Source organism: Manacus candei, unplaced genomic scaffold, assembly GCF_025592945.1.
Source record: "Manacus candei isolate 608988 ecotype Guabito, Panama unplaced genomic scaffold, ASM2559294v1 h1tg000011l, whole genome shotgun sequence".
Taxonomy (NCBI): domain Eukaryota; kingdom Metazoa; phylum Chordata; class Aves; order Passeriformes; family Pipridae; genus Manacus; species Manacus candei.
Genome location: NW_026138059.1, coordinates 20,898,211 through 20,910,584, shown reverse-complemented (window position 1 = coordinate 20,910,584; position 12,374 = coordinate 20,898,211). Strand labels below are relative to the sequence as shown.

At 38.3% G+C, this 12,374-nt stretch overlaps 1 protein-coding gene across 1 annotated transcript in view; it reads right to left on the bottom strand.

Annotated features, from left to right (window-relative positions):
- CD109 (CD109 molecule) overlaps positions 1-12,374 on the bottom strand; it is a 74,341-nt gene that overhangs the window by 48,725 nt on the left and 13,242 nt on the right. The window contains 3 exon segments of the mRNA XM_051778006.1: positions 4,981-5,106; positions 5,252-5,482; positions 9,093-9,121. Of these exon segments, the coding sequence (XP_051633966.1) occupies positions 4,981-5,106; positions 5,252-5,482; positions 9,093-9,121 (386 nt within the window).

Sequence of the window (12,374 nt, the reverse complement as noted above, 5' to 3'; positions counted from 1 at the left end):
AACAGAATTCATAGTGGATACACTGTAACAGACATAAAACATCAAAAGTCAAAAAAATTCAAAGTGTAAAGTATATAATCATTCCCAGTTGATTTTGAATGTTGCTTAATAGCTGAAGTTTTAAAAACAATTAACTCTTAAAATATTTTAGAAAGCCCTCATTGCACCTGAAACATTACTACTCTTCAATATTTGATCATAAATTTATTAATAACAACTTCCATAAATTAGATTACAAAATGCCATTTAACTAGCAACAACTTCTGGTTGGAGGTGCATGCTACTAAAACCCAGCAACTAAAAGCCTTTCAGAGAAAGGCTCCATAACAGGAAATATAAGATGTCCAACTAAAATACAAGGTGGAGACTTGGGAACCAGACTGTAATTACTCTTGTCTTGAGTTTTCCTGGAACAGCTGTACTAACACCTGAACTCATTTTTTTATTGAAAAAGAAAGTACTACAGGATGTTTAACGGCAGCAAGCAGCCAAAACCTGATTTAAAACAGTATTCAGAGGCAACACTTCCAAGAATCAAAACTCAGTACACTTGGAAACTGATGTGTAACCACTAGAAAGGAAATGTTACTCACTTAACAACACTCTTAAAAGACAAGAGAGAAATCCGAGAAAGAAAGGCTGGACAGCTGGCTATTTAGCTAGAAAGTTCAGGTCATGGCATCAAGATACTAAGTCATACAGAGATCAGTCTGGCTTTGCCATCTAAAGCCCTGAATATATCCATAAGCTGCCCTGAGTGCCATGCAGACTCAGAGCTAGCAGTACTAGTACAGATAGGTAGATAATCTATTAAAAACTCCAGACACATACTAAGTATTCCTTAGCAGTAAATCCAGTTTCTCAGTGATCTCTGTTATCAGGAAGAGATTGGTGAATATATATATATATATAATGCAACTTTATATATAACACTGTAGAAAACCGTACCTTCCTCTGACAGCCAAATTGCTGTAGAACAGCAAGGAATATCCAGACAATAGCCAGAAATATCCACTAGGAGTGATCAAGTCATGCACTAGCTTTCACTAAACATCAATTAAATCTTTACCACATCACCACCATAGAGACATCCACAGAGTTTAAACCTCAAACTGAATCCCATCCCATACAATCTTGTATTTCAGGGCATAGTAACCAAGAGAACCAAGTAGAGTTTCCCAACAGAAAAGTTCTTTTCCTTTATTCTGCAAAGTTTCTTTCAGGTTTCATTAATTCAATGGTTGTTGTGCTATCAGGAAAAAAACAGTCTGTGAGACAACACAGTAAGCAGACCTAACGTAATAGTGTGAATATTGAAATAGTCACTTAATATATTTTGCATATGACAGCCTTATCCAGCTTAAGATACTGTGTAGGCACATGCTACAGAAATAATGCATATTGTTTTTTCATTATATTCAACACTGAATTTGAAAATTAAAGCAGAGAAGGTGTGAACAAAAATGGTCTGAAAGTAAACATGACTATGTGTTGGGCTTGGAGTTGCTGCTTTATTCTCAAAGGATAAGTACTGTAAGGATAGCCACGTTTTTCTGTAACCCAAAGCCTAAAATTTCTTTTTCTTTTTTTATTATAATATACTCTTCTTTTTCTTCTCTATTTTAATTTTCAATTCAAAGAGTTTGGTGTCTAAAGGAACCATTTAGCCTGATCTTCTTTTATCCCAGGTTTTGTTCCTTTGTATTCAGCTACTCCAGAAATCTGCATTTAAAATGCATCTTACACAAAGATGCATCAAGTAACAGAAAAACGCTCACTCCCACTTTTTCGTTTGTTCCAGTGAATAAGCACTTTATCAATGAGAGACATATATATGCCAAAGAGAATTTGTCTGGCTTCAATTTCTATTAGTTGGTTCATATTATGCCTTTCTCCACTAGATTAAAAAGCCTTTAAAACCCATAACAGCACTCTCAGACTGTAATCAATAAATCCATTGATTCATTTGATCCTCTGATATACAGTCAACAGAGAGGACTTCTGCAGTCTCTCCTACCATGGAGCTGTCTTCCCTGGCTCCAGGGAGAGTATCAGTTTATATTAGAAACACCTTGGGTGATTGTCGATTGCACAAAAATCAATCCATCCTTCTTTGACAGACTGTATACACACCACTGTTTTTCGTTAAGACTTCGTACAGTGAAAAGCCTTTTCAGAAATCTGTTAAGTCATTAAATCTACCTCATTAACCAATTTCATACTAGCCTTAAATAACGTAATTTTTAATCAATGGAATCCCAAGTCACCTTTGTCATTGTTTTTCTCATACCAGATGACAAGTCTATAGTTTCTCATTTTACCTCACTCTTTTCTGTTAAGAATGTTCATCTTCTGATGGTCTTTTCAAAACTGCCCACAGTGAGACTCGCTTAACTACTAAAAACCATCATCCCTATTAAAAGTTTTCCCCTTTGCCACACAGTTACTGTTTCCTCATGTTACCAGGCTACGCAACTGCTGGAATTCCTTTTGTTTCTAGCAATCTTTAAAAACTCTTTCATACTTTTATTATTAACCATTAAGTTTTCCTTGAGATCTTTACATTTCCTACATACATGCAAGAGTTCAGACTTTCATTTATACTGATAGCTATCTGCTAGTTCATTTTTTCCCCCACTTATTAAACACAGTGTTTCTTAAGTATTAACCATATCCTCTGTCAATGAAAAAAAAGAATTCCACTTCTGTTCTGCCCAAGATTGTATTTTCCCAAAAGACCGCTTTAATATATGTACCAAAAACACTCTGCAGGACTTTCACCTTGAATTGTTTTTTATAACAGTGGTGAACAAAGACATCCTTTCTCTGTGATGAGAGTGATGAGCATTATCCATGACCCTGGATATTCTTCATGTTGCTGAAGCATGTAGAGCTCTATTAAGTACCCCAAAACTCTTATGTTAAAACCCTAAATTTTAAAAATTTAATAGTAGGGAAAATTAGATGAAAATATGATACAGACAACCTAGGAAAGGTTGTAGCCTGATAGATCTAATACGAGAGCCAATGTCCAGTCTTTTGCAGCAAGGTTCAACACCTAGGCAGGCAACTGCATCAATGAGGATAGCCAGCAGTGACACCCTGTCTTGACCTGACACCGCAGGGGTTTCTAGTTATCCGTTCTCAATGGAGTGTACTATGAATGTGTCCAGACATTTTTCAATCCCACTTGAATTCTCAGTATTTACAATATCCACTGTGTTCTGCAGTTCAGTTATGCTGTTTTAGTTATTTTGAAATCGCTCTTTACCTCCTTTACCTGATGCCCTTCAGCTATGTGTTGAAAGAGACTGTGAACAAAACGTTCCCTATTTACTCTCTCCTTCTTCCTCATGCGTTGAGAGACATTCCCACCCTGACGTATGTTTTCCAGGATCATTAACCTCTGTAATAGTACTAAATGGCTAAAATTTAGAATACCATCAACTATCATCTACTAAGATTTCACTTAACTTGTCTTTTCTCACAGCTGTTTCACTAGCCGAGTTGAATCTATAAGGCATTTTTCTTTCAATTTTACAACTTCATTTTTTTCTTTCTGTTTTTGTTTCAGGACGGAGCAGCACTCATTCAGATCCTGAAAACAGCTGCTGCAGTTCCTTCATCAATGATCTCTTGACTTCAGGATTACTCAAGCCTCTGCAGAAAGCCCAAGTAACATTTCATAAACACCCTTTCACCTGGCAAGTAGCCCACCACTGTCACCAGGCTTTGTTCCCATGTCTGAGCCACACTTCCCCACCAGCTGAAAAGCACCTATGTAGCTGTGAGTGGGGATGGTTGTCAACCAGAGCAGTGAACCACTCTGGTCTAGGCAAAGAAAAACATACAGATGCTTTTCAATGCGGTCACTTCCCCATTGCTCTTTAGATCCCATCCTGATTACAGCTGCCTCAGCATGACTGAGAAGCTACTGAAGTCTGGGGATGAGAAGGGGTGGCAGAGTACACAGATTAGGGCAGGAACAACTTAATACATTTTTCCCATCACAGACAACAGCAACAACTCCACACCCACATGAGAACACTTTTGAAAAATCCAGTCCTGACACTCACTTGAGCACCACCCTCACATACTTCAGCCTATAGAAATCTATCAAGTATATAACCGGCACTGGTAAACATTACTCCCAAGTAATAAATGATCACATGAGTTTTTCTGCTTTCTACCCCATCATCTCCTTCATTATGGAACATTAAGCAGTCCTGTTTGTACTTGCTAAATGTCCCTGAACAGCCACTGCAAGCCAAGTCGGAAATGCAGTTCCCAAATTACAGCATTTAAAAGCAGATTGAATAAACTTGACACACAGAGTTTTGAACAGCTAAATCTCTGGCTATTTTTGCAACATTTTCCATGGTCTATGAGGAGTGTACAGCTTAAAGGACTGAACTGAGAGAACTACTACCAATAGCAAAATGCAACGCAGATTGTTCCATTTTTTTTTACTGGAATAGTTGTGCATTACTAGACATCCTTTCTATTTTACATAGTTATTTTTTCCTCAGTAACTCATTAGTCATTGCAAATTGATGAAACGCCCCTGAATTTCTGTGTATTTGCTTGCAAAACAAACATAAGAGGATTTCAGTAAAAAAAAAATACAACCCCCAAAAAAACTCCTCACACAGTTCTCCATAAGGTCTTTCTTGCATGTTAATATTAAAACCCCCTCACGTTTTTAATAGCATTTTTATTTTAGAATCAAAACACAGACTTTGGGATAAAACATGTTTGGGGGTTTTTGTATCCTTCCTTACAAAACCATACACTACTGAAAATATTGTGAGGTTTGCATAATCTCTTTGCATAGCATCTTGCATGATATTTGTCATAAGGGAAGGATTTCTGCATCTCATGGTCCATGTTAGTAACTGGTTTCAGCAAAGTAAACACAATTTTATTCACATCTACCAAAAGAAATAAATATCTCTGTGACTTGGCAATGTTAATACTCACATTCACTTCCACCTCTATGGACCAGTCTCCTAGGGGAGGGTTCATTGATAACTGAAATTTTTTGGAAAGTACACCCAAATCACCTTCCTCCATCAACCACTGCTGAATCAACTTCTTCCGAGGGTCCTAGGAGAAAAGTCAAGCTACGTTGTAAATGCAAGTGGTCCTGCTAGCAAGATTTAGGTAGCAATAAATATCATCTTTATTTGTCACATAAATTTGGAACATATGACACGGGCCAATTTATAACTGTATTCCTGTGGATACTTACTCGGATATATATATTCAGAGGCACTTTGTAAGGTTTTAGATCAGGATACACAGTAACAATCCGAAACAGCACATCTTGTCCTGGTTTGTACATAGATTTATCAGTCTGGATGAATACGGAGATGCTCTTTGACATGTACATCAAGCTGGTACGGTTAGAGAAGATGTGCCGGCCGTCAGCACGGCCTTCCACCAGTAATTCATAATTCCCAGAAGCACTGTTCAAAGGCAGCTTAAAATAAAATAGTGACTTTCTGTTAACCATCAAAAATATTCTTGAAGATATTATTATTTAAAAACATTTGACATAAAGATCTAATACATACCTGAACTTGTCAACTTATGTAAATTCTCAAAAAGTGAAAGGGGATTTTTTTCAGGACTTTAAAGTGTTATTTCAACAATTATCTGAAAACGTGTCATCAGAGGCATCTTTTCAACAGATTTGCATCTAATTTTCAGTAGTAATCAGGTTTTCAACAATGTATGTATCCATGTATTCTCATACAATTCATAGACTCACACACATACACATTGTGCTCTTTCTTTTCTTTTCACAGTTATTGAGAAATTTCTTGGATTTGATATAAGGGGCTAATATTTTTCTGACTTCATCACTTTTTTGTAACAAATTTTCTAAATATAAAAGATCTGAAGAAGGTACGTGTGAGCAAAATGAGCAGGACAGTAAGAGAACCTTGCACTTCTTTTTTTACAATCTTTAGCTTTATGTTCTATGGCGTAGGAAACTCAAATACAGAGTATCTTATGAGGTGAGGTACTGCTTTTCAATTTGTTTCATTTCAGTTTAATGTTTCAAAATTATAGCACACACTGTGACTCATCTAGAAAGAAAAATAATTATTCTTCCCAAAATATTAAGAAATAAAGGAAGAGTCATTTTATATGGTTAACTTATTTGGGATAGACACCCAAGGCTCCTTCAGTGCTGGCAGAAAAGAGACAGATATCACTGGCAAAGAAATTTATACCATGTAAGATTAGAGTAATCATGTACAGGTTTCTCCCTCTCTCTCTGTGTCTTTCCAGTGGACAGAGGAAATCTAGAGCTCATAATTCAGGTGTGTAACTTCACATCCTGAAGTTAGCTGAGAGGAATCCCAGTCACAGGGATTGAAAGACTGGAAGCAGAGATGCTGCAGCACACAGAAATTTCATCTTTGTCTTCACAGACAACCAATGACCCCAGGGACATTCCAGACCAGGTGCTGGCTTCTGTACTGCCAGAGTGTCTCTTTGAAGAAGGAAAACGGTTTTAACACAGCACACAGCTCATTCCAAGGAGCAGTCCTGCTGAAAAGCTTAAAGAGTCATATGCTTCTGCTTGGAATTACAACAGTAAATCTGAAGTAAAACCTCTGGAGTTAACAGAACTAAAGCAGACAGGCTTGCATTTTTCAGCATAACATATGGAACTCAAGCAGTGCTTCTACAGTGTAATGAAAATTACAGCTGTAAACTCACCAGGCACATAACATCAGAAGTATTCTACCAAGTCCCATAAAGAAAAGCTGTAGCGCTGTCAAAGTTTGTTTTAACAGTGCACAGTGAGGTAACAGGAATTCACAAACAAGGGAAAATGTCACAGGGTGGCAAATGAGGTAGATGCAAACATCTGTATCAAATACATTTTCTTCTCTTTGTATTTACCTATAAAGAGGAATCAACTATAATTCCATCCCTTTCTGTTGACTTTCTGTTTTTAAAAACAAGCCAGGAAAAAAATCAGGAAGGGGAAAAATAAACAGGCTGGTTTTACCCATGAACAGGCACATGATGACACAGGAAGAAGATATTCCCCCTTTAAAATCTGGACTTATGTAACTAAATTTTATGTGCAAAGTTCCACACTGAAATAGATCCTCCATTTTCCTCAGCTGCAGGTTTTTTGTGCACACATTGCCAAGAACATATGATTCACATATTTCAACACACTCCAAATTCCAGGCCAAGTATTCTGCAATATCTTAAATAGGAGGAACAGCCTTACCTACTGCATCTGTCAAATATTACCTCAAAACTAATGTATTTATGAACATTGCTATTTATTAAAGAAGCTGTATTCCCAAAAAAGCAGATAGAATTCCCTACAAGAAGTCCATGACACATTATAACCATTCAAAATCAAAATGGGAGAAAATAAGTTTGCTTTGGCTCATCATAGCAGTAAATTGTGCTCTTACAGCATTATTTTAACATGCTTGCAAATACTGTTTTTGACTTCTTTAAAAGTCTGTAAATGCCATTCAGAGACCTCATATATTTTCCTGTACCTCTTTCCTATCATGAATAATGATAGATAGCATGGGTTGCTCCCTAGATTTTTATACTTTTTATATTTAAAAAAATCTTTCCTTCCCATAACATGGTAACAAAATTGCCTGTTGTACCTTTCTTAATGCAACTGTCAGAGACAATGAAGTTTACATAGCCATGGTAGTGTATCAGGACAGCTGAGGTGCAACTAACCCACCTTCTGTTTCACACATCTGTGCTAACAGAAACTGCACTAATACAACACTTCCAGAAGGTCATTGCTACAATAATAGTAACTACCTCAGCCCCACCAACCCTTCTCTAAAGGGTTGTTTCTCAACCCAAATATGATCAAGGCAGCTTTTAACACTAAGTAGTAGAGACTGGCTGTGAAAATACTTTATCTTAGTCAAAACATCACCAAATGAATGGTATTACTATCCCCCTTTTGGCACTTCTAACACAAGAGAGAAAAGGGCCACCTCACGTACTTCTCCTGACTACAGCAGCCACCACCACAAACACCTCAGACAAGGCAGCTACTGTTTCCTCTGGAAAAGATGAGGCTGAATCCAAAAACTCATTACCCACCTTCTGCTAGCAAATTACACTTTGGACAAAACATAAGTCTACTGTGGCTACACAAATGAAAAAAAACCTTGCTATGAAAAAATGAGACATTTCAGATAGCGGCGAGAGAGGGAGGCATCTACTTCGCCTAATTTTAGGTGCTTGAACACTTTAAGACCTGGCCAGATTTTATTAAAGGAATCTGATAATTTATTTTTTTTTCCTCTTTTTCTGTGAACACATTTTTCTATGTTTGCTAAAGTATAGTTCATACAGATGTATTTCAACCTAGTAATCTTCATAATATTGAGCTGCTCACTGTCATTGATTATCCATCTATCAAACATTTCCAGATTATTTAATCACACCCACAGTTTATTTGAGATCAGAATTTAAAACCACTGGATTTAGGGATACTTAGACTTATGGATGACATTGGCAAATCTTTTTTTTCTTATATAAATACCCAGTTCTCTAGATTGGGTTTTCAAGATGAACATCCAGGATTATAAATTTGGGATTCATACATGACTCACAATTCAAGATACAATTTTGTTGCTTATTATGTACTTTTCATTGAATGTGCATTTCCAAATTCTTACAAAGACTGCATATAAATATTTTTATTTTAGTGTTTCTCAGTTATTACTTTGCACAATTCTTTCAGCTCTAATTAGCCCTCATGGTGTGTCTAAAATATAGATGTAGGTATCAGCCAGTCAAAAAAGCCACAAAGCAAATTTCTGTGTTCAAGGTTTATGATAGTTCCTGTTGATACTGGAAATCAGCTCCCAGTACCTATAATTACTTCTAACAAGCAGCAGAGCATTTGACCTGAAAACTCCTTGGCTTATTGGTCAGTAAATACACTCATCTGTGAGACTGTGAAAATAGCTGGGCTCACATGCAAAATATATCATCTCATCAACACCAACTGATGGTAATTTACAGAGTCAACATTTTCTGAGGAAGAAGGAAGGGAAAGAAATACTTACTACTGGAAGCACAAGAGTCCCAAAGGAATCTGAATAAAAAAAGAAGAAATATCACACTATCAGAAATCTGTAAGATTAATTAACAGAAACTCACCAAAACATCAACATTATCTTACATGAGCAGTGCTCCTCCCCACTTCACTGCCCATAATACCTGTTGGACAAATGAATTCCCTTCATGCAGCTCTGGAGCTCAGGGCACATGGACCATCCAGCCAACATACACGCAATGGCTGTGACTGGCTGGCCAGCATAAACACGTTTATCGGCCCACTAATTGCTGCCAAACATTGTCTTGACGTGAACCTAAAAAATATATAGCCTGGAGCAACTGCTGCATTAGTCAGTATTGACATACTGCACTTATACTTCACCGAACATCCCATTCCTCGCAGTTATTCCTCCCAAGTCCTCTTAGGGTCACAGTCGGCCACTATTAGATCACAGGATAAGCAGCTCATCTCCACAGACATGTGAAGGAGCACAAAGGAAAGACAGCAGATGTGGAATCCAAGTAACAGCCATCCCCATGCCAAGGGAGCACTCAGCCCACCATACACACATCACCACAAGCCCAGAGGCACACCAGCAGGGGAAAACCCCAATAACCTAATCAGAGAAACTATCCCCCAACCATGAAGCTACCAGATTCAACAACTCCCTCACAATCACTACCATCACAAATCTCCTAAAAGAACCAGTCAGAGCAGAAGAGCCCAGAAAAACTAAAATGCAGTGCTCCGCTTATATAATGTTCTGAAGGTACCAACAGTGTCCCAGCTGGGAGATACCTGAACAAGGAGGATATGGTTTGGCACTGTTGTCCTTGAGAATCACTTCCCTCTCAGGTACCACTGCCCTCTGCTTCTGCTAAGAAGTTGATTCTGCAACTCCATCACACGTAAGAGAAACCCAGCATATTTTCTACTAATCACCTCTACAGTTTAGTAAGTAACTAATTTCTGTAGTTATTTTTATCAAGACTGACAACTTTTCTAGAACGAATAAAAAAAAAGGAAAATACTTTAAATTACACAACATTGCAGAAGGTAAAACAGTAAAAAAAATGCCTTTATCCTGGCCATTCCCTCTAGAAGTAACCTCCTAACTGGTGGTGTCACTGCTACAAAACAAAGCCAGCAGCATGGCAGCATGTCTGTGCCCAGCCATTAACTGGAAGCTGCTGCTTTAATGGGCATAACTTCTCAGCTTCTTCACCAGATACATCCGCCCTACCCCTTCTTCCCTTCCACGGTTGATGGAAGGTGTCTGATACGTTTTGCAGGGCTGTAAAAGTATGAACTCCAATCTACAGTAACATTACTTCTCTGTTTGGTGGGGGCTGATGTCCGTGTTCTCCACCTGAACACTCTCCTTTACATTCACACTTCAATCCCCTATTCCATTCAAGTTATTATTTACCATTAATTCTGCAGTCCCGACAAAGGCTGAAATTTTCAAAACCATGCACAGAATTTACCACCCTTAAGCAAAGGAGCACCCAGAATTAACCTCACTGCATTACATCACCATGGGAACAAGTAACCAACATATCAATATATTGGGGTTAATATTATTTATTGCTTTGACTATTTTAGATAATGTGACCTCAAATATTTTAGAATTCAAATAAAGAAGCTATTAAGCTCCCGGATATGATTACATTATGAAGCCATTAGTGCCACAGCTTTTATTTTAATTATGTAATGTATTTTAGATTAGCAGAGAACAGAACAGAACATTTCAGTTGGAAGGGAGCTACAATGATCATCTAGTCCAACTGCTTGATCACTTAAGGCTCACCAAAAGTAAAGCATGTTATTAAGGGCATTGTCCAAAAGCCTCTTGAACACCGACAGGTTTCAAACATCAATCACATCTCTAGGAAACCTGTTGCAGTGTTTGGTCACCCTCTCAGTAAAGAAGTGTTTCCTCATGTTCAGTCTGACCCTTCTCCAGTGCAGCTTTCAACCATTCCTATGTCTCCTATAGCATAGGGAGATGAGATCTTTATGTCTCCTATAGCAGGGAGAAGAGATCACATCTCCCTTTCCACTTCCTGTCCTCAGGAAGCTGTAGTGAGCCATGAGGTTGCCCCTCAGCCAAACTAGACAAACCCAAAGTCTGAGCTGCTCCTGACAGGACATGCCTTCCAGCCCTGTCACCAACTTTTCTGGCCTCCTCTGGATGCATTCAAGAACCTTCACATCCTTCTTAAACTGCGGGGCCCATAACTGCACACGGTATTCCAGGTATGGCAGCACCAACACTGAATGCAGTGGCATAATCAGCTTTCTTGATCGGCTGGTAATGCTGTGCTTGATGCACGTCTCAAGGATGGGGTTTCCCCTTTTAGCTGCCTGGGCACACTGCTGACTTACGTTGACTCGTATTTTCTCCTGCTGATTCCACTCAGTTAGACCTTTTTATATCTCCTAAAATGCAATGGGTTTATACCTGTCTTTTACTCAATTGTTTCATGGAGTAAGCAAAAAAAAAAAAAATTTAATTCATTTACTTAGGTCCTTCTTGATCCTGGACATAAAAGCATTCCAAGATGAAGCAATCACTTGACCTCTGAACTTCAAAAAATGTTAATTTTAAAAGTCAATGAATTCTTTCCTTTGATGGTAACAAACAGAAGGAAGTCTCAATGACCCGAACACAGGTTGTCTTGGATGATGCCAGAGCACTAAAGGAAAAGTGCTGTCCAGCATGTATCATCTATTCAAATTATAACCTGGGTTACACCAAATGACTTACATACCACAAATGAAGTTTGTGGGTAGCACACTCCAGTACCTCATTCTGGTATTCAAAAGCTTAACAGGGATGGGCAGTACTGGGCCCTAAGGAACAAAGTTCTTTCCACAACATGTTTATGCGGCTGCTAAAGCTACGTTTTTTTTCCTACCATCCCATTTCCCTCTTCCCTTGAGAACCAACCCATGTAGTCCTTGACTCTGAGCAACCTCACTGGCCCTTGAGGTTTTCCAGACAGGAGTTTCTGGCAAAATACACACTTTTTTCAGTAGCCAATGGAGAGGGCAAACTGCCCCACCGCACAGTGGCAGGGAGCTCCACACTTGGCCGAGCTTGCTTGGCACACAGGGCTACAGGACAACTGTCAGTTCCAGGAGAAGAATTACAAAGTTCTGCAGAATACCTGATCCATAGGCAATGTAAACTCTGGAATCACTGATATATTTATTCCCAAAACCTACCCAAAAAACCCCATGCACAAACAATTGTACTAAGAGAGACATCATTTTAGCTAAAGGA